Consider the following 23,255-nt stretch of genomic DNA (forward strand, 5'->3'; position numbering starts at 1 on the left):
TGATCAGTGGCTTGACTCGCTATGGATAATTCATGATAACTGACTCGATTCATTTCTGAAGGAAATTTCTTCTGGATTATGAAGTGGGATGTAAATTAAATCAAGTGTGAATTGATCTGTGAAATTGAATCTAATCGAGTCATCATATCAAGCATGAGACACAGTTCATCTCCAGCGGGCCACTGATGTGTTGTTCACACTTGTTGCTGGTGTCAGGTTGCCGGGCGACTGCATGTGGAGGTGATGAGGATGGGTGGAGGGTTTGATGACAGCGTAGCTGGAGGAGATGACAGTGACGGAAGCCCGGATGGAGATGTACAGGAACGCAAGCTGGTCTGTATGGTGAGTAGTGAAAGTTCACAAAAACAGTGCGGTTAAGGTTTGAGAAATTTAAGTCACTGAAGATTTTGGTTTAAATTATATTTTAAAGTAATTATTATATTATATTATATTATATTATATTATATTATATTATATTATATTATATTATATTATATTATATTATATTATATTATACCATGCAAAAGTTTAGGGGACAATTTTTTAAAAGAAGTCTCTTATGCTTACCAAGTCTGTATTATTTTGACATTTGTGTTGTGAAATAATATTACAATTTAAAATAACTGTTATTTTATTTGAATATGTTTTAAAATGTAATTTATTCCTCTTATGGCAAAGCTGAATTTTCAGCATCATTATCCAGTCTTCACTGTCACATGATCCTTCAGAAATCATTCTAATATGCTTAATTGGTGCTCAAGATACATTTCTTAATATTATCAATATTGAAATCAGTTGTGCTGCTTAATATTTTTGTGTACATTATTATTTTTTTAGGATTCTTTAATGAATAGAAAGTTCAAAATAACAGCATTTATTTGAAATAGAAATCTTTTATAACATGATAAATGTTGTTATAAATGTTTATTGTCACCTTTGATCACTTTGTGTCCTTTCTGAAATATATTAATTTCTTTTAAAAAAAAAAACATATTGACCCCGTAATTATTTTACTCCTGTCTCTCAAACAGATTAAGATCCTGCAGGCTACAGGTCTCCCACAGTACCTGTCCAATTTTGTCTTCTGTCAGTACTCTTTCTGGGACCAAGCAGAGCCTGTTATTGTTGCCCCAGAAGTAGATCCATCTGCCTCCTTCTCCAGCAGCAAAGACCCCCACTGCATGGTGGTGTTTGACAGCTGTAAGGTACGAGTCAAGACGTGTCCTTTTACAAAGCAGATAGTAAATTAGGTACAATGTGTTTTATTCCTAGGTATCCTATCAACAAATTGTATCTCTAATCAGGGCCAGGCCAAGCCTTTATGGGGCCCTAAGCAGAATTTTGTTTGGGGGCCCCTCTGTGCCACCAATTCAATTGACTAGTGTCAATGCTTGATTATTCGCGCACTATACAGTGCTTCCCACAGGTTTGAAATATACTTGCGGTGGTAGCCGGGTGAAAAATCCTCCTATTACCCACGACACAAAAATGGTCTACTACATGTGACAAACAAATAATGTGTGATTTTTAACAGTATTTTTATTTATTGAAATTAATTTTAATTACATAGCATACTATTACATTTAATTACATACTAATATTATGCATTATTATGCATTGTAAATTATGCAAAATTACAACATTTAAATGGTTATCCTTTTCCTATGTTCTCCTTGCTATGTCATATAGTGTCTCTCTCAGTGAATGGGACACAGAGTTTACTAGTAAAATTTATATAATGAATGTTATGTGTCAAATAATGTTCTTAGTCTTAGTTCTTAGTTCCTGTGGAGGAGACTACAATAATTTACAATGAATTAAATGGAAATCAAATTAAATATAATTTATTGTGTAACCAAAATACCAATAATGCCCAAAAGAAAAAGAAAAAACTTAGCGTGTGACTTAATTATAAACAAGCCCAAAATACACCGGGACTCTTATTTTGAAATGTCTGTACTATATTGTATTGCAGGCTGATCCTTCAGATTCTTACAACCGTATAAAACATTTTATATAAAGGCCATAAAGTAGACATTCATTGTAGTAATTCATCAACTTGAGTTCATTAGCAATCGCTTGGCATAAATCTGTGCTTTTCATTGATTGAGAATCACTTTGAAGCAGTCTGAAGCGCTGTTGCACGTTCTACATGCTTGTGCAACAGCGCTTCAGACTGCTTCAAAGTGCCTTGTGACTTTGCAAAATGCAGCGCCTGTGGGAATGTTAGCAGGAGTAAACTGTTCTGACGCACACATAACGAGCAGGTACGGAACGACTAGTTAATCGATCGCGGATGGTTTCATTATCTTGGGTGGATATAAATGTATAAGAGGATAAAAAATAATAAAAACGAAAATGTGTCTCCAAATATACTTGGGCGGCGGTTAATATACCTGGGCGGCCCGCCCAAGTAAAGTCTATGTGTGGGAATCACTGCTATAAATCTAACACACCCATTATCAATTTTAGTAGGAACAACATGAAAAGTGAGTAAATAATGACACAATTTTAATTTTTGGGTGAACTATCCCTTTAAGGACAAGGGCAGCATGTTTACTATTAGGCTGCTGTCGCTTTAAGACCTGCACGCATCTAATATACAGATGCGCATCCGATTTTTCTCTCAGCTGATTACTTTCACTTTAGATGTAAACCTTGTGTGTATTTGACAGTATTAGCGCAATCAGACGTGAAAGATAAAGCTAATCGGGCGCTGTTTGACAGGCTTTATTTGCACATGCAAATAATGAACTTTTGTGATTGCGAGTAAGTTCAGTGTCCTATGAGTGTAACTCTATTGCTGCATTAACATGTGATGCAAATGTACGTCGAGTTGTACTGTATTGGGACGCCAGAACTGCCACTGATAGAATGCGTGCTGTAAAAATCAAGCTGTCATTTCATGTGCTCTTGGGGGCCCCCTGGTGGCCACTTAGTTCACTTACGCCTTGGGCCATCTCTGTCTCTAATGGTGATCCTGGAAAATGTTGCTTGAATGAATCTTGTACATTTTTTTTTGAACTATTATTACCTTCAGCTTTTAAAACTGGTTAATTGTGCATCTCTTTCTTAGTTTGTTAACAAAGGATTAATCAAGAAAATATTAACATGCATTTACTTTTGTTATACTGTCTGTACTGTAGGAGCATGCTGTGACTGTGACAGAGGATTTTATAGAGTATCTAACAGAGGGTGCCGTGGCCATCGAGGTATTCGGACACAGACAGGCTGATCCAGGCAGGAACCCTGCTTTGTGGGACCTTAGCATAATCCAGGCCAAAACACGCACATTACGTGACAGGTGAACACAAAATTGTACTGTAATTGTCCAATTATGCTAATACAAACTTAAGAAATGGTAGAGAACATTGTGTGCATTAGGCATCTAGTATCTGATGTTCTGCTTCCTTCTTTTTGGACTTGGTTTGACTCTTATTTGTCCTCAGGTGGAGTGAGGTAACGCGCAAGTTGGAGATGTGGGTGCAGATTCTGGAGCTGAATGAGAACGGAGAGTACATGCCCGTGGAGGTGGTGCCAGCAAGAGATGTTCGCACGGGTGGAATCTTCCAGCTCAAACAGGTCAGACACCTCATGTTCCTGCAGGCTTATAAATTATATTACAATCAGAATAAAGCACAGCATTATTTATATTTGTTTTTTCATACCTTATGACTCAGTTTTGGGGCTTTTTTTAGTCACATGCTCAATATAGATGGTAACGAGGTGTTTTTGAATGCTTGCCTTGAGCAAACTCTGTATTGCTTTTTTATTTTTGTAGATTTATTTATGATTCCTAGGCATGTGTACTTTGTATTTTGCTTATGCTCTGTTATTCTATCAACACTGTGTTTAACATTTCACTTTAAGGTTTTTGCCATGGGGTAATAACAGTTTTTATGTGTCTTTCTCAGGGCCAGTCTCGGCGGATTCAGGTGGAGGTACGTTCAGTGCAGGACTCCGGCACAATGCCTTTGATATCAGAGATCATTCTGGGAGTGTCTATCGGCTGTGTGGAGATCAGGCAGGTGCGGATGACCAAAAACAATGAGCCACAAGAGGTACATGTGCTTTTTTTCACTAGAGCTTTTAACATTTACAGATTCTCGGATATCTCTGACATATTCAGACATGCTCTTGCTAATGTTTATATTGTTTTTCTTTGTAGCCTGAGGGTGATGAAATGGATAGTTATCAGGTATGTTTGGTTGTGATGCAATACATCTATGACATTGACTTTCAATTGCTAATAAATATCATAAATAAATTATTATATTATATTATATTATATTATATTATATTATATTATATTATATTATATTATATTATATTATATTATATTATATTCAAATATTAAGTAGCACAACTGTTTTCAACATGAATAATTAGAAATATGTTTACTAAATCAGCATATTAAAATTATTTCTAAAGGAATATGTGACACTGGAGCAATGCTGCTGTAAATTCAGCTTTACCATCACACAAATAAATTGAATTTTAACATATATTTCAATAGAAAATGAGTTTTCGTGGTGTGAGGTGCAGTTTTGAATCTGGTCTGCATCATTTCCTGATCCCGTTCCTGTCTCTCCCTCCCACTTGTTTCCTGTCTCTTCTCCACTGTCCTGCCCATTAAAGGCATGAAAGGTCTATTAATTAGCAAAAAAAGATGCCAGGCAAAAGCAACTTTTGTAATTATGCATTTGTCCATCATCCTGTAGGAGCGTGATTTAGAGCGTCTGCGACGTCAGTGGCTCACCGCCCTCACTAAGAGACAAGAATATCTGGACCAACATCTTCAGACTTTGGTCAGCAAAACAGGTAAAAACCAGACACACATTTACTGTTTTGTAGTCTCAGCTCAGTAATGGACTACAAAAGGGTGCTTCCTCTATTTAAAGGCACAATATGTAAGTTTTGTTTTTCTGATTTAAAGGTCCCGTTCTTCGTGTTTTTTTGAAGCTTTGATTGTGTTTATAGTGTGCAATATAACATGTGTTCATGTTTCGCGTGTAAAAAAACACAGTATTTTTCACATAATTTACTTATCTGTATACCGCTGTTTCCACTGTCATAAAAACGGGCTGATGACTTCCTTGTTCTATGAAGTCCCTCCTTCAGAAATACGTAACGAGTTCTGATTGTGCCAGCGGTTCCTGTGTTGTGATTCGACAGCAGCTTAGCGAACCTTGACCCGGAAAGGTCACGCCTCTTACCATAACGTGGAGATGCACGCGCTCAGTGTTATTGTAAACATGTCTTTAATTTTACCCTATCAATTTGAGCCGGAATCAGACCCGGAGAACATAGATGAAGAAGATCGAGTAGAACCTGTGCAAACACGTCTTTTGCAGGATGTGTCACAATGGTAAGCTGTTTATTTACAGTAGGTAACGTTACATAGGCCTAAACATAGAACAATGATTCGCGTGGCTGCAGCTAAAGCCAGCATGTGGTTAAACCGTAAACAACAGATATAATCAACAAATAATTTAAACTGATCATAACAAACACAAACAATCGATGGTGGCCGGTTGAATTACTACACTTTTTAAAAGTTTTGGTCGGATAAGTTTCAATTGCCATCTAGTTAACAAAGCTAAACAGCGTTGCCCTTTGTGTGATAAGTTACAGAAACTGTTAAACGCACCAACGTAAATAATAAAATACACTTACCGGTTGTGGTCCACAAACAACGCCTTCTCCAGACAAAGAGGGAACTGCTCCATCTTTCAAAAATAATCTTTGTGCGAATCCGGCATTAAACTGACTGAGATTGAGGAAGCTGTCCTCAGTAAAATGTGCTGCACATAGTTTAACATGTGGATTATAATTTTCGGGAACCGAGTTAAACATAAATTGTAACCACTGATTTCTAAGTACAGCGTCCCTGGGAAGGCCAAACAAAGGTGATTGGACTGCGGGATGAAAATAGCAGCGTTTCGACGACATGGCGACAAACACACTTTACAAACGCAACTCTTGCTCTTCTCCGTGGGAGCGCAACAAGACCACGCCCCCTTTTTTGTGTATTCCTGTGGGCGGAGGTTAGTCAAAACACAGTTTTAGTGACGTCATTAAAGAAGGAAGTAGAGGGATGTAGTCCAAACAGGCCGTTCGTTGTAGGCTATTTCTGTTAAATAAAATATCTCGCTTGGCATTGAACTTTGAGCTTTAAAATTTTACAGATTTTATTTATACTCTAACAACAACATTACACACTAACTAAAGTTGGAAACATGGGATCACGAAGAATGGGACCTTTAATGTTTGTACCATGCCTCAGAGACAACACTGTTTTTTTCAGGTGGCTAACATGGCAAAATCAGAAAGTGCTTTATTTGTAGTAACAGTAATACAGCAAGTAATATTTTCTCTGCCATACAATACATTTAAAATGAATTGCATGCCATTTAGCAACAAATTCATCCAGCTTTTATTAATATGACATTCTAATATTGATCTATGTTACTGCAGTGTGTGCAACAAGTGTCTCATAGCAGCCACCAAGCGAACGCACAGAGTAATTTTATAACATAACTTTCAACACACTATTACACAACTATTAATACACAAACGTATTAAGTATGATTGTTTTAAACAAGTGAAAAAGCTCTGCGTTACCACACCATTTTTTTTTTGTCAAATAAAGTGACAAAAAAGGCACTCAAGGCTGTTTTATTAGAATGAAATAAAATAATGTGATTTTAAGAGATCAAACGTAACCGTAACAAAGTTCAAGTTCTGGGACGAAGGAGGCGAACATTAAATGTGACTTTAATCGTAAAATAAAAAAAAAAAAATGAAAGGAGCGGCACTAGTGGACGACTGCTGTGTATAAGCATAATAAAACGTAAAATGTCCCAGGTTCTTGGCCCTTCCCTGCTTCATACCACAATAAAGTTAATAAAACTTTAATACATTAGCTGACCCATGAACATGATTTCTGCCTGAGTCCTGTCGGATTGCTTTCCATCATCTGTGGATGTGAAGATGACAACTTCCATGATTCCACGCTCATTCACAGGGTCATCAAGCTACGCCTTTGTTATTTTTTTGAAAAAGCGACCTCTAGCGGCGAGACTTGCATGCTGTGCCTTTAATTTGATGCTAATTAGCTTTGTTCTGTCCTTGTTTGGGAAGCTTTTGTGTTTGTTTGTTACTATTTGTATCACATCATGCATTGGTCTAAAATCCCACTCCACATATTGTTGTTCCTTTGCCGATCAAAATGTTGCATAATGCATACTCAAAAGCGGGTGGAAAATATTTGACATTTGCCTGAATCAGAGCTACATTGGGCAGCATTGTGTCTCTGCATGTCCATTTTTTCTTTTCTTTCCTTTTTTTTTTTTAAGCATAAAGCTAAAGCTGTGAGAAATCTTGTTAGCAGAAGGTTTCAAGCTCTTGGTTTCTTGACAGCTCTGCTTATAGTGTATTTATCATGATCCAACAAATGTTACTCAACAGAACAAGTCATCTTCAATTTTTCAATAAAGTTTTCTCAAATAAATTATAGTGTACAATGTTATTATAATATTAAATAATTCTTTTATAGAGAGATGGAAGGACTAGAGCTGAATATAAATATTTAATTGGGATGGGCACTGACTCATTTTACGATTCTATTTGATTTTGATTCACAAGCTTGTGATTCGATTCAATTTCAATTTTATTCAATATCGGTTAATTAGGGACTGTCAGGTACAGTACATGGCAAATTTTCTCAAGGAAAAAATATCTCACAACTAATGCTGTAAACTACAGGGAACCCCAGTTGGAACTAATTATAATATTACAGGTTAAAATTATCTGATTTGTAGGCTACTTACATTTAAATGACACATAAGGAAGGTTTTGTAATAACATTACAATACATTTTGAAAGACAATTATGTTTCTACTTTTTTTTTTTTTTTTAATATAAACATTTATATTTTACGGAAGAGGATTAGGGCCAAGCAATAATAAAAAAATAAAACCATCTCGAGATTAAAGTTGTTAAATTTCGAGAAAAAAATCGAGATAAAATGTTGAGAATAAAGTCATTAAATTACGAGAAAAAACTCGTTACATTTTGAGAAGTCAATAAAATGTTGAGAATAAACTAGTTAAATTACGAGAAAAAACTCGTTAAATTTGAAGAAAAAAGTCGAGATAAAATGTTCAGAATAAAGTCATTAAATTACGTGAAAAAACTCGTTAAATTTTGAGAAGTCAATAAAATGTTGAGAATAAACTAGTTAAATTACGAGAAAAAACTCGTTAAATTTTGAGAAAAAAGTCGAGATAAAATGTTGAGAATAAAGTCATTAAATTATGAGAATAGTCATGAAATTACGTGAAAAAACTCGTTAAATTTTGAGAAGTCAATAAAATGTTGAGAATAAACTAGTTAAATTACGAGAAAAAACTCGTTAAATTTTGAGAAAAAAGTCGAGATAAAATGTTGAGAATGAAATAATTAAATTACGAGAAAAAAGTCGTTAAATTACGAGAACAAATTCTTTAAATTATGAGAAAAATGTTAAATTTCGAGAAAAAGTCGAGATAAAATGTTGAAAATAAACTCATTAAATTATGTATTTAACGTAATTTAACGAATTTGTTCTTGTAATTTAACGACATTTTATCTCGACTTTTTTCTCGAAATTTAACAAGTTTTTTTCTCGTAATTTAACAAGTTTATTCTCAACATTTTATCTCGACTTTTTTCTTGAAATTTAACGAGCTTTTTCTCAAAATTTAACAACTTTAATCTCGAGATGGTTTTATTTTTTTTATTATTGCTGGGCCCTAATCCTCTTCCGTAATCTTTGGTGGCTGTCATAAAAACATGCTTCATTGCATGACTTATTCAAACATTGAATGTTGAAGAATATTAAGCTTAAAATATAAAGTAAAAATACAATGACTATGCAGTATACTGCTTTTATTTAGCAAAATGCTCCTCCTTAATTTTTATTCATTTTTCAAATCAATGTGATAAACGAGTTAGGTCAAAAAGTAGTCAGATTATGTTGCCTTTAATGTGTAAAGTAATGGATTACGTTACTAACTACAATTTTTGTCATGTAATTTAGAATCAGTAACCGACTACAATTTGTAAGTAATCTACCCAGCACTGTATATACATATATACATACACACAAATATATTTATTTTATAAATTTGTGTATATACATTGATGAAGGGACTTCTGTGCAGGAATGGCTTTTTTAAGTATGAAATAGAAATTAGCGGAAACATTGTTGACTCTCTCTTTGACCAGATAAGTCCGAGGATGACGTGGAGAGGGAGGCCCAGCTGCTTGAGTGGCGTCTGACGCTCACAGAGGAGAGAAATGCAGTGTTGGTGCCCTCTGCTGGCAGTGGAATACCAGGAGCTCCTGCTGAGTGGTACGACACTGCTACAACCATACTGAACAATTTGCATTGAAACTGAAGAGTTAAATGCAGTGTTATAGATAGCTGGTATACACATGTTGTCTGTCAGAGAAGGTTTGAATGAAATTTAATGTAAAATCAGCTTAGTTTTATGCAGCTTGCTTTTTAGGGAGGTTGTTATAATCCTTAAACGATGTGTTTTGACAGATTTATATTTGGATTTGAGGCTTTGTTTGCTAAATGAATGTCAGTATCAGTTAAACAGTTTTTACAAATGTGTAGTCATGAGTATTTGGGCCATGTGTTGGATTTTATGTCTGTCTTGGCAGGGTACCAGTACCTGGGATGGAAACTCACATTCCAGTGCTCTTCCTCGACTTGAGCGGTATGTTTTCCCTGCCTGCTGAAGAACAGCAATGTTCTCTGCAGAAATGCAATGTCCTCTGTGACCTTTCTTCTATTACTCCCAATTGCAAGCCTTATTTATCTTAATACCCATTTTCACACTTGTTTCTCCTTTGTTTCTGTTCTCCGTCCCTCCAGCTGATGACTTCAGCTCTCAGGAGAACCTAGACGTTCCTGAGGCGGGCGGCTGGGACGCTATGCTCAGCTCAGAAGATGAAGATGAATTTTTTGACCTTCAGATTGTCAAACACTATGACGGAGAGGTGAGAATGTGACCCACGTACCCTCGGGGCTCTCGCAGGCTCCCTAGTTGTTTTTGAAGGAACATATTAAAACCTGTTTTACTTCCAGGTGAAAGCCGAAGCCACTTGGGATTCCACGGTTCACGAATGTCCGCAGCTGAGTCGAGGGGCCGCCCCAGATCAGAGAGTATACTTGATCGTCCGCACCGTGGTACAGCTCAGCCACCCAGCAGAGATGCAGCTAGTCCTGCGCAAACGCATCTGTGTGAACCTCGCTGGACGACCGGTGCGGCACAGTCCAATTTATATGACCTACAACATTATCAGAACTGTAGAAAAGTCCTCTCACTTTTTTGCCATTAATTAAACTTAACATACAACATGTTTTTGGTGCTCAGAAATCCAGTACATTTAAATAAACTGATAGTTTTTCATACCTATCTCTGCATATTTGTTTTTGTTTAAACAGGGTTTTGCCCAAAATTTCTTGAGAAGAATGTCCACCAGGAGCACTATTCCCGGCTGTGGTGTGACCTTTGAGGTTGTCTCCAACATCCCAGGGGTAGGCATAACAAATCTCCTGGTTTTTGTGTGTGTGTGTATAATGCATTAGTAGCTTAATTATATGTTTTTTTGTTGTTGTTTTTTTTTTGTTTTTTGTGACCAATGATAATATACATTCTCTTCAAATTCAGAGCAGTGTTGTTATTGCGAACTGAAACTAAAACTATTAAAAATCAATTTTCATTAACTAAAATAAATCTGAATTCAAAAAAAAATATAAATGATGCCTTGGCAAATAACTGAAACATGTTAAATATAAATTAAAGCTAAATACAAATAGTACAAAAAAAAAAAAAAAAAAATGACAAAAGCACATAACAAAATTACCAAAACTTAAAATGAAAATATACTGAAAATATAAAAATGAAAGCTAATTCAAGTTAAAGCCTCCCTGTAGTCAATAATTCTATCCTTTAAAACTCATCTTTGACACATTTAAACATTATTTTTCCTGTGAAAACAATTTCTTCATACCTTAAAATAGCTTGAATGAAACTCTACACCCTTGCTTCATTTAGTATACGTGGATCTATGAATATGCTAATTAGCTCCGCCTACACTCATTCGCACAAGCTCAGAGATCCACTCGGTCAACTTATTGAGGTAAAGTTGCACAATGGTATCGTTTTTTACAACATTGGACACAAACATATTTAATTAATACGATTAGCCTTTTGCTTGACTACAGCTAATAATGTGTTGCTAATGTTACACAAACAATGTTCCTGTTTGCGATTTCAGAGTCAGATGCCTTCTAATAATCAGCATCCTTACAAACTCTTTGAACAACTCAGAACGTTGGTAGAGAAAGGCATATAGTTCATCATAACATCGTAATGTACATCATGCACCTGCTATATTGCTAAATCTACCCGATTTTTCATAACAATAGAACAACAGAAAAATAACCTGGCTTCTCGAGACTCTCCCTTTTTCAGAGCGCTCATAGTTAATGATATGATATACCAAAGCCTGCCGGCACGTTGACGTGATTGGTTACAAGGCAGATTGTGACATCAGAAACACCAGCGATTTCAAACCGTTTTTGAAACTGTCTTTAGGTCTCTGCAGTTTTAAAGAGAAAATACTCGGCAATGGTGTTGGCATATGAATTTGCACATGGTATGTTTTAAATTTTATTAAAAACACCTAGACATAGACATATTAACAACATTAAAGGGTTAGTTCACCCAAAAATAAAAATTCTGTCATTTATTACTTACCCTCATGCCGTTCCACACCTGTGAGACCTTCGTTAATCTTCAGAACACAAATTAAGATATTTTAGTTGAAATCCGATAGGCTCCGTGAGGCCTCCATAGGGAGCAATGGACACTTCCTCTCTCAAGATCCATAAAGGTACTAAAAACATATTTAAATCGGTTCATGTGAGTACAGTGGTTCAATATTAATATTATAAAGTGATGAGAATATTTTTGGAGCGCCAAAAAAAAACTAAATAACGACTTATTTAGTGATGGACGATTTCAAAACACTGCTTCAGGAAGCTTTGGATCATAAATGAATCAATGTGTTGAATCTGCTGTTCGGAGCGCCAAAGTCACGTGATTTCAACCGTTGGCAGTTTGACACGCGATCTGAATCATGATTCGACACACCGATTCATTTATGCTCCGATGCTTCATAAAGCAGTGTTTTGAAATACCTAAATAAGTCGTTATTTTGTTTAAATGGCGCTCAAAAATATTCTCGTTGCTTTATGATATTAATATTAAACCACTGTACTCACATGAACCGATTTAAATATGTTTTTAGTACCTTTATGGATCTCGAGAGAGGAAGTGTCCATTGCTCCCTTTAGAGGCCTCACGGACCTATCGGATTTCAACTAAAATACCTTAATTTGTGTTCTGAAGATTAATGAAAGGTCTTACAGGGTGTGGAACGGCATGAGGGTAAGTAATAAATGACAGAATTTTCATTTTTGGGTGAACTAACCCTTTAAAAACTTGATTTTCACCACAGGGGGACTTTAAATACTATAATAGTATATGAATAGTACTAAAATTCTAAAACACTGATTCAGAAAAAAATGTCAGTAGATTTCAGAATTGAAGCAAGGAGAAACTTCAGTGTTCTTAATTTATCAATAATCTTAAAACAGTCTATTTATAAGCTCATATGTATCACTTCCAAACTCTTGGCAACAACTAAAGGCCATGTTTGTTGGCCATTACCCACAAGAAATATACTTGAATCAGGTAAAAATGGACACCTGGTTTCTTGAGCCAGTTTGTTTACGAGCACCTGTCTTTTCTTGGCTGTGTACGTCAGCAGGACAGTCAGAGCTCAGAGGACAGGGAGATGCTGGCACGTGTGGCCGCCAGTGCTGAGAACCCCAAATCCTCAGACAATGAAGCTGCCATAGAGAAGTACCTGCGGAGCGTCCTGGCTGTGGAGAACATCCTCACACTGGACCGTCTGAGACAGGTCACCCAGCTACCTCCACTAATATTTTTGAACTGATAAATCTGCATTTTATCATCTCTTTCTAATGTTATAATCATTTGTGTGTGTTTTTTTTTTAATCTGAATTTATCAGGAATACTTGGTTCAGTAAGGCAGAAAACCACCCTTAGTAATAATATTTAGATCTAATTCGTATTTTGTCTTTGATGAATCAGTCAAACTGATTCACAAAGTGTTTGTAAATCACTGTACTTTGGGAATAAAACAGAAGGTGAGTAATATGTTAAAAGCACAAGATTGAACTTGTTCTGTATAACCTTATCATAGTGATAAATAGCAGTATTTTAATTAAAAAATATATTTATTGGGGTTGTAATGGTACACCAACATGGTGGTTCGTGGTTCAGTACGTACCTCGGTATTAAAGTCACAGTTCAGAACGGGTTTAGTACAGCAAGGGGGAGAAAACTAAACACACAAATAGCTTTTTTTCCTTCTTTTTTATTAAACAGTGGTTTATTAAAGAAATTGTGTCTCTTTATATAAATTCAATTATAATTAACATTTTCTGAAGGATAAAAAAAATCTATCTCCACTAATGCTGTAAACTATGTAAAGGGAACCCTTTCTTGCACATTACTGTAATATTAAAGGTTACAATTAACAACAGAGCCCAAACTATTCAATTCAGTTGCTCCCCTATGGAGTTCATTTCTCTAGTGAACTAACATGTTGTGGACACTAAATTACTTGCCTGAGGTAAATGTAATGCTATATGAGAGATTATTCTCAAGCTGTTTTATTGATGTCATTCTGCAGTTTGAAACGCTGGTTGAGACTTGAGAGATTACACGTAAACATATCTATGCATATGTAAGGCCCGCCCAATCGGCCCAATGGCGGTTTCCCACAGGACGGGGAAGGTTTCTTGCGCATTCCGTCTTTTCAGCGTGGCAAAGTAGTTTAATTCCAAGTAATCTTTTATCTGACTCCATTTTATTATGACCTCGAATTTAGTTTAGAATGTCAATTGATTATTGGTCATTTGTATAATAATTTGGCTTTACATTTGAATATTCTATTTAACTCTTTACACTTATTGTACTCGTTCATTCGGTTCTCAGTGTCGCACAGGGTCCTCGCACTGGCCATTCATTAATATGCGGGCCCACGATCACAAACTTGCCAGTCTTGGTCACTAGACAGAGGTAATTGACTGTACTAATAGAGTGCCGCTCTCATGCTTGTTTTCTCTAAAAGTATTTGGTTTAGTCACCCATAGATCTGTATACACTTGAATTAAAGTAACACTAACTCTAGTCAGAGGTCACAACCACTACTACAGATAAGCCGACCAATATTACTTCTCTTATAGCAGCTCCTGGTTTGGTTATGCCATGGTTTCCCAGATAAAGCTCACTCTATTTAGGTTGGTCGATCAACATTTTGTTGTCCTAAACGGAAATTCCATTTTAGCCTTTACAGTCTAAGTACACTTGAACTAATGCCAAGCATTAGTCGGAGCTCTAAAATCACAGTTGGTGTGCCCTATGCTCCACTCAACTGGGCTTTAGTCCGTTACTAACCTGACGCAGATTTGCGGTAACAATGGATACATCGTAATCTACTGAAGTCAATATTTTCAGAGTAAGTCAGAATACAATCAAATGTGACAATTTATTAGTCAGGTAAATGTATCATGCCAATTACATAATCAGTTCAAAGGTGATCAATACAAAACATCAAATGCTCAGAAATAGAGTAAGATGCATACCTGACATGAAAAATACACATTGCTGAGTGTCCTGGACACTCAGCAATGTGGGCTTCATCTGAATACAGAGTCGCCCCGAGCCTTTTGCAACATTTCTTTAAATACTCAGACCAACCCCCAATGTGGGGCATGAACTTACAATCAGAATTTGCATTTACTAGGGCCACAGACCTAGGGGCTTCGCACCTTGCTGTGGAACAGGAGGTAGTTTGGATGAAAGACCCTGGAAAAGGGGCACACCCACAGTTGCAACCAAAGTATCCCTAAACTCTTAAAACTTTTAATACCTTTGGTTTACTTCCATGTAGACGAGACCATTGTACCAGTTGCACTGAGACATTTCAGACGATACCAAACATTGTATAGCATTCTTTGATGATTGTTCACATTAAACCAGATAGATTTTGGGTGAATTTTAGGTCATCTCTGCATGTAGAGAGAAGAGATGGGGGAAGAGGGTGAAGGAACTGAAATGTAGATTAAGGCAAATGCTGAGGTGTGATTGACTCAGTGTGATTGCGTCCGGAAGGGGATGCTAATTTTGCAAGAGAGAGTTCAAATGTTAATTTACTTTGTTTTCTCAAAGAGTAGACCTTTTAAGACATCAGTCTTACACATAGATTGTCTGTTCTTCTGCGCTTTTTCCTGTTGTGGCGGTTAGCAAACAGCATTGCATTACCGTGCACGCCTCCTCCTGGATTGGAGTGTGGATCGCCTGTGATTGACTGTATTCATCATCTGACTGTATGCACCAAACCGGGACATCTGTACTGTGACAGTTTAGGACGAATACATGTACTGTTACACCCCTAATATTTATACATGAATGCTACCCAGGGACTTCTTTGAACAAATAGTTGAACCAATTAAAAAAACAAAACAGAAAAAAAAAACTGTTAATTAAAATGAACAGTCCTGTGAATCAGTCCACTAAAATGAATGGCGACTTCCCAGTGCTGTCCAGTCTTCTCTAGTTCAGGTCATGATGTTGTTTTCATCATGTAAATCAGATTTTCTATCATGTGCTGCAGGAGGTGGCAGTGAAGGAGCATTTGGCAGGTAAAGGCAAGGGCAGCAGACGCAGTCTCAGCTCTCCTAGTGTGCACAGGGTAAGTGCATCTGGAGCCTTAAATTAATCTCAACAGAGAGAAATGTTAAGTACACTCAGCATCATCAGAGTCTGGCACATTGTGTATTCACACATCATCTCTTCCTCTAGTTATCTGGAAGCAGACAGGATCTGTCACTAAACTCAGTGCTGGATGACAACAAGGTAAGTTTCTAGGGTGAAAAAGGACATATGGTCCACCACAGGAAACAGTTTTTATGTAACCTCTGATATCCAATTTGCTTATGTAAGAATCGATGGGAAAGTCAGCAGGATATCTTCGGTACATCCTCCCAGTTTAGCAAAACACTGCCACGACCATCCAGACCTCCGACACCTCCTACACAGAATCAGGACCCTGAGCAAGGTACGACATAGCGATCACTCTTGAAGTGAGCGGTTCACAATTTTCCTGCAATAAAATAATCGCCCTTTTTCCAGCATGACCCATTCTTTATTTGTCTTTTCTTTCAACTTTCAACTCTCTGTTCTCTACTGCAAGTGTTTCTCATTTCTGCCTGAACATTTCTAACCTGGTTTATGAACTAGTAATTTAACTTTTATCTAAATCAACTTCAGGTACGCTTATTAGAGGGAAAATATTAGACCACCTTTTGGTTACCACTGAATCTCTGTCTTGTCCAACTACAGCTTCTTTTTTCACTTGTCTTTGTGATCTGTCATAAAATGTCAATGTGACATTTTTGTATCAGTGTGACATTATTTTCCAGCTTCATGCACTCCTTTTATATATTTTCTACATCTGTCTTTGTTTCACCATCGTTGTTGTCTCTCTCCACACCTCTACCTTGCTGTTTGCCTCCTTCCCAACCTGCCCACAGGTTTTTCAGGGCTTGCTGCTTCTTATATCTCCCCAGTCAAGGCCCTTGTCCCTCAGATGCCCAAGCTGCTCAAGTCCCTGTTCCCTGTGCGTGACGACAAGAAAGATTTGAGACCCTCTCCACAGTCACAACAGGTCTGTACTAATTTACTTTTCAGTCATCTTTTTTTTTCTTTTTTTTTTGACATTACAAAGTGAAGTGAGTGATATGGCGTATAGCCAAGTATGGTAGTGAGTACTGAACACACACACTGTGAACACACACCCAGAGCAGTAGGCGGCCATTTTTGCTGCAGCGCCCAGGGAGTGATTGGGGGATAGGCGCACCTCAGTTGTGGGTAATGAGAGTTGAAGAGAGTGCTTTTACTTTACTCCCCCAACCTACATTTCCTGCCGATACTGAGACTTGAACCCGCGACCTTCGGGTTACAAGTCCACCTCTATAACCATTAGTTCCACATCTGCCCCATTTCAGACATTTTAATGAGTAAACCATGCCCAAACCTCGCTTTGGCTGCCTGGGTGAGTCTCATGTTACCTGTCAATAAATTTCCAGGTCATATTTCACCCTAAACCAGAAGAAAAAAATATTTAAAAAATTATAATAAATAAATATGCAGAAATATTTATGCATAAATAGTGATATATTACATTTTGAAATCAAATTATGCATAGATCATGTGGTATTTGTTGTAGTGCATTTCATTTATGCTGATATTACAGTAGTTTTACAAAAATGAGAATTTGGTGGTAAAATGTGCTTAATTGGCATAAGTTTGAAAATACAAAAAAACGTAATGGTCCTAAAACTAGGCTTTTTTTTTTTCATATGTTCCCTTTACAAATCTCTCAAATTGTTGAATTTATTCAAAAGACAAGCGGGATCTATGCTTATAAACATTTCTGCATGCAAATTTCAGTCAACAGTACCCTCCATGGGTACATGATTCATGCATAAATGTAAAAAACTGATGTGAAGCATCCGTCATAAAAATAGCCAAATTAGCGCTTGCAAAGCCTTTCAGAAATATGCTGCATTTAGATGAGTAAATCATATGTGGTAATCAAAAAGGGATGTGAATGCTCTTGACCGATTTAATTTGAGTCAATTTTAGATTCTAGTATAATGTCGTTCTGTCTTCATGCCTCCTCATTTCCATATAGACAGAAATTCCATACGCTACTACATTGCCAATATATCCGTGATATATTATCCTTCTTGTATTAGGCAAATTAAGTCTTTAACTTAAGCCTCATTGCTTGGTGGTGGATTTTTTTGTGAGAAAAACAGGCTTTTTTGGTTTTCCTTGATTAAAACTGTGTCCTCATTTTGTCAAAGTAAATCATGTCAGAGAAACCTGATTATATGTTAGGCAGAAGTCCATAGATAAACTCCAGTGTTTAATTTCCCCAAGATTAATTGTCAAGCCATAGCCTTTCATCACATCTCCTAGCATGCCTTCAACGGAGGCGTAGAGGGAAAAAAATATGACAGTAATATTTCATCGTGTACACCACTCCTCCCCTGCACGGAGACTTTTGATCTGTCAGTACTTTAGATCAAACGTAATCCAAAGGCTCCCAACATAAAAAATGAACACGTGACACTTAAATCAAGCTTTGTGCCGCCTCTTTGAAAACCATTACTGAAATCGTAAAAACAAATTTAATACGTTCCATTCATCTCTCCAGCATATGCCACGAATAATGATGCAAACGGCCAACAACCCTGATGAAGGAAGAGTAAGAATAGAACCAGTAAGTATATCTCCACTGTGATCTCATGCTCTGTCTTTGGCAAAATTAAATAAATATGAATGATGAATTGGCTTACAGACTTGTATTTTGTGAAAATATAGCCTAGGAAGATATTTTAAGACCCCAATCTTTCTCTCCTGCATGTGATGTAAATTGCATGCTATTAAGTCTGTGGTTTTCCTAGCATGTGCTCTCTGTGTGAGAGTCAGATGATAGGTTGAGGTGTAGTTAAATATTCCTTGTGGTTTTGGATGTGATTCCCAATAGGTCGCAGTAATGGGGAAGAGTCCTGCTTCAGACAGACATTCAGATGCTCCTGATGCCCCGTCCTCTATGCATGATCCGCATGACCTGCCCCTGAGCCCCATCAGTGAGGCCTCCAGTGGCTATTTCTCTACTAGCGTCTCCACTGCCACCCTTTCCGATGTCTCCATAGCTTGCGGGGACCTTACCCCTACTCCCAATACCCAAGCTGGCCCCGTAGCATCCAGGCAAAAAGGAGATGACATTGAAGACTGTCTACTCACCCGTGTTAATGCCTCTGCTCCTGTAGAAGCTGGGCTAAGATCTGACAGGCTTAGAAAAGAGGAAGATACCCAGGCGGCCCACAGAAATGGCGTCACCACCTCTCAGCAGGAAGTACAGCTAAACGCAAACCCTCCCCTGATGTTGAGTACCTCCACAGACAACCCTTTCTCCTTCCAGAAGGTCAAAGCCAATGAACTCAGGTCTTTCAGTAACATTCTTGCAGACGGTGGCGGAAAAGCAACTACAATGCAAACGCAGCAAATTAACAGCCTGGAGAAGCTGGAGATAACCTTTGAGGATGTAGAACCCAAGGAACTTGCTTGGCTCAAGGTGGGAGGGAGAGTGACTGTCGGAACCAGTAAGTCCGGCACGGTCCGCTACATTGGCCCAACGCACTTCTCTGAGGGCGTCTGGGTCGGCGTTGAGCTGGACACTCCCTCAGGTTTGTCAAGTTTTCCATATCCGACAAGTTTTCTGAGATTTCTTCTCCAGTTTCAAATTGCCAGCTTTCAAGGCCTGCTGCAACTAGTCATTCTTTAAGTATTAATTAAAAGGGAATAAAATAGATTGAATGCCTTTTGGAATGACAAGTCTTAACTACGTTTAGAATACAATTTTAACAGTAACACTTAAAATGCTTGTAGGAATTTGATGGTTCATTGGTTTGAACCTAATATGTGTTACTTGTCACTAAGAAAGGAGAAATCAAGTCAAGTCTTCTGTTAGTCTTCCAAGTTTTCTAAGATGCTGACACCTTCTTGGTGAAGCCAATTCACAGACCTTGTTCCTCTTGTATCCTTTGTCCACCAGGTAAGAATGATGGTTCCATTGAAGGCCACCAGTACTTCCAATGCAACCCTGGTTACGGGGTGCTAGTCCGTCCAGATCGGCTGACTCAAAGGGAAGCTTCCAAAAGGCACACCGAAAATCGTCGCAGCGGGGAGTTCAGTCAGCAACTGAGGGGAGGAGCTGGCACTGCCATTCAGAAAAGAGAAAATCGCAAATCCTGGACCAGCTAATTGACATTGAGCTGAGCAGGACCGAACCTCCATAACTGAGCTACACTTCCACCATCAGAATCTAACGGAGGAGGTCACCTCCATCCATCACTGTTCTTGGGCTTTCCATGGAGGTGGTACAACATTCCCTTACAAACCCCTCAATCAGTTTCGGTGCTATGCTAATGTGTAGCATGTGGGAGTGCTATGTATTTTAACATGCTGCTTCAGCTATGTTCCTTGAGATTTGTTGGTTTGGTAACTCAAGAAAGCCTCCACGAGTTGACCGTAAATTAATCTTCCAGGTCTTTGGGATCAACCCATCATTCTTGTTTGTGCCCTGGTTTTATCAAGAGTCCATTTTTGGACTTGATACTGCAAATTATGCTTGATTTATCTTCTCTGTGCAGTCGGTAATCGATTTTGTAGTTTCCTGAATGTGCCTTTTAAGTCAACCCATTTCTTGTTTGTCATCCCTCATTGCACCTTTGTAACACTAGTATAAACGTGGTAAATGGTAGACAAGTAAGAGATTATCTCAGGGATTCGATCAGAGTTATTGGATATGTGTTCATCTCTAAGCCACTATCAAGGGGGGTTGCATATATTTCAAGATGGGTGTTGCCCTGAGCAGGTCAATGCAGGTAATTGATGTCAGTTTTGTCATTTCGTGAAGTACTACTATTACTTGGCCAGTGATTGGATGACTAAATCCACAAGATTGAATATTTTATTTGGTTTGGTGCCATTTGAAGGCTTGCCTATCAGTATTTAAGAAGGAAACTGCCCACTTGGTGTGTATCCTTGATTGCACGTGGAGAATTTTTAGACTTGACTGAATTGGCACATTCAGGCTTAATTGACTGGCTTAATTAGTCTCTCTCTTAATGGTTTTGATGATTGGACTGAAAGAAAAAAAAGTATTTTAGAGGGCTTATTTACAATCTGATGGGTTGGGGCACGTTTTAGTAAGCAGCCTTTTAATTGGAACTGGGTTATTGAAACTACTTCAACATAAAATTACTTTGTGCTGCAATTTAGTGACAATTTAACATAGCTCAGTTTGATTGGTTTCTAAAGGACTGTCTTCCACAAGAAGGTCACGGTAAAAGCACATTCCAGTTTTGTGTATTGGACCAACTACTGGCAATACCTACATATTTATTCAAATTAAAAGATCTAAAAGTGATTTCATTAAATATTTTTAGCATACTGTATACTGCATACTGTGGGCACATTTATATAGTTTTTAATAAGGAGCATTATACCATACAGATATGATGCTCATTCACATCATGATGGAGAGAAAAGACGTGTTATTTCGTTCCTTTTATACTCTATTTTCGTGGAAATCCTTGTGATTTCTGAAGTCTAATGCAATATCAAATTATTAAAATATATTTTAATGGTTGTAGGTATGTATATTGAATTTATAAAGTGTAAAAATCCCATGAATGGAAAATTAATTTGCACATTTGATTTATAATAGATAGCTTATGTGCCCAAAGGGTACTTAGTTTTGTTGTAAATTAACTTAAACTAACCAATGATCCACTGTAAATCTGCTTTTCACTGGATTTGGTGCTCGTGTCAAAAGCATTTCAAAATTTTGATCCGAGAAAAGATGATTTCTCCAGTTTCAAGTTGCCTTGAATTTGTTTTCCTGTAGAGTGATGTCTTGATGTTTGTGTTCAGTCATAAAAAATTGGGTTGAGATCTTCCCCTTTTTTTCTTTTTTCTTTTTTTCTTTTAAATGTATCTTGACCTGTGCCTCATTCATCATGAGAAAAAACAAACGCACACATGGAGCATGACTTTGTTGCTGTGATTATCACCCCAGTGATTTTAAGGTCTGTTGGGTCATATTAGCAACTAGTCATTCTTGAGTATTAATTTAAAGGTAATACAAGAACAGATTGATTACCTTTGGAATGACAAGTCTCAACTAAGTTTATTTTAATAGATTTTCTATTTTAGCAATAACGCTCATGACGCTTGTAGGAATTTGATGGTTCATTGGTTTGAACCTAATGTGTTACTTGTCACTAGAAAGGGGAAATGAACTTATTGAAGAATTTTCAATGAGCTGATCCCCTTCCACAGCCCCATATTTCAGTCATAGAAACTTTAAAGTTGGTGTATACTGGTGTACTAGGTGTTTATTTCATTTCCAAGTGCAATTTACCATTTTTAATTTTTATCATTAAAAAGGTTGAATGCATTCTGCATCCATTCTGGTCAAAGTCAGCAAGTCTTCAGTAGCAATGACACCTTGATCTGTCATAAAGTGGCATAGAACCAGAGCCATATCCGAGCAACCCCACAGTGGCCTTTTGAAGTCAAATACTAAATACTAAATACAGGTGTGGATATTCATGCTCTCCTGCTGTTTAAAATCCTTCCCATTAAGGGCACCAGGAGAAAAAGGTTTTGAAGGAAGCTTTGGGCCGTGCTGTTTACACAGATGTCAGACGAAGCTCTTGGCAGGAAGTTGCTGCTCTACTTTTGTAGTTTTTTTTTTTCTTTTCTTCCCCTCCCTCTTTCTGAGCAGTAAGTGTACGGCTCCATCTTTCACCACTAGTCTGTGCCTCTTCCTGAGGTTTGATTTTATGTCATGAAAGTTGTCCTGCACATGGAGTGTTTGTCCCCAAGTATACGAGTGTATGTGTGTTTTGTATATAGTTGCATCTTGAGAGTTCAATCTGAGCACAAGGCTGGGTTTGATTAATTTAATTATCTGCAATTCTATGCTGATATCCAAAGAATAATCATGTATAATAATTCATTTATAATTTCTTTTATATTGACTGTACAATAATCTGGCTGTAAAGGTAAAAATAAAAAGTGAATTGATTTACACAGTTGTCTTATCATTATAGTTATTGTTATCATTGTCATCTTATAATTTAGGTGGCCTCGTTTGCAGTTTTAGGCCATATCTAGTTGGTCCGGGGTCATTTTTTCTCACATTTATGGCATGTATATGAACTTTTTTTTTCTTTTTCTAAATGTTATCTGCCTTCAGCATTTTGAAACCATAACACAACACATTTTGAGGATGTCAAATTTTCACTCCTACCAACTAAAAGAGGCAAAAGTTGTCTGATGTAACTATTTTAAAGTTACATAAGATAGGTAGGGAAGGAATTTGTCATTAACAGCTTTTTTATACTATGCTGAAATAAAGTATGTTTTTGTGAGACTGGGGTCTTGAGGTATGGT

At 37.2% G+C, this 23,255-nt stretch overlaps 1 protein-coding gene across 4 annotated transcripts in view; it reads left to right on the forward strand.

Annotated features, from left to right (window-relative positions):
* Positions 1 to 22,890, forward strand: part of kif13ba (kinesin family member 13Ba) — a 61,654-nt gene extending 38,764 nt beyond the window's left edge. For 2 of the 4 annotated variants that reach the window (XM_048190749.1, XM_048190751.1), the window contains exons 21-40: positions 217 to 342; positions 1,032 to 1,205; positions 3,147 to 3,304; positions 3,450 to 3,582; positions 3,915 to 4,061; positions 4,169 to 4,198; positions 4,722 to 4,821; positions 9,271 to 9,397; positions 9,715 to 9,770; positions 9,929 to 10,053; positions 10,142 to 10,318; positions 10,502 to 10,594; positions 12,892 to 13,047; positions 15,832 to 15,909; positions 16,020 to 16,073; positions 16,161 to 16,275; positions 16,751 to 16,884; positions 18,442 to 18,507; positions 18,775 to 19,477; positions 19,846 to 22,890. In XM_048190749.1, coding sequence (XP_048046706.1) covers positions 217 to 342; positions 1,032 to 1,205; positions 3,147 to 3,304; positions 3,450 to 3,582; positions 3,915 to 4,061; positions 4,169 to 4,198; positions 4,722 to 4,821; positions 9,271 to 9,397; positions 9,715 to 9,770; positions 9,929 to 10,053; positions 10,142 to 10,318; positions 10,502 to 10,594; positions 12,892 to 13,047; positions 15,832 to 15,909; positions 16,020 to 16,073; positions 16,161 to 16,275; positions 16,751 to 16,884; positions 18,442 to 18,507; positions 18,775 to 19,477; positions 19,846 to 20,054 — 2,961 coding nt within the window. In that variant the 3' untranslated portion in view covers positions 20,055 to 22,890. The remainder of the gene's footprint in view (positions 1 to 216; positions 343 to 1,031; positions 1,206 to 3,146; positions 3,305 to 3,449; positions 3,583 to 3,914; positions 4,062 to 4,168; positions 4,199 to 4,721; positions 4,822 to 9,270; positions 9,398 to 9,714; positions 9,771 to 9,928; positions 10,054 to 10,141; positions 10,319 to 10,501; positions 10,595 to 12,891; positions 13,048 to 15,831; positions 15,910 to 16,019; positions 16,074 to 16,160; positions 16,276 to 16,750; positions 16,885 to 18,441; positions 18,508 to 18,774; positions 19,478 to 19,845) is intronic. The other 2 variants (XM_048190752.1, XM_048190750.1) reach the window with 2 other exon arrangements.
* The last annotated feature ends 365 nt before the right edge of the window (positions 22,891 to 23,255 follow it).

This window comes from Megalobrama amblycephala, linkage group LG5 (assembly GCF_018812025.1).
Source record: "Megalobrama amblycephala isolate DHTTF-2021 linkage group LG5, ASM1881202v1, whole genome shotgun sequence".
Taxonomy (NCBI): domain Eukaryota; kingdom Metazoa; phylum Chordata; class Actinopteri; order Cypriniformes; family Xenocyprididae; genus Megalobrama; species Megalobrama amblycephala.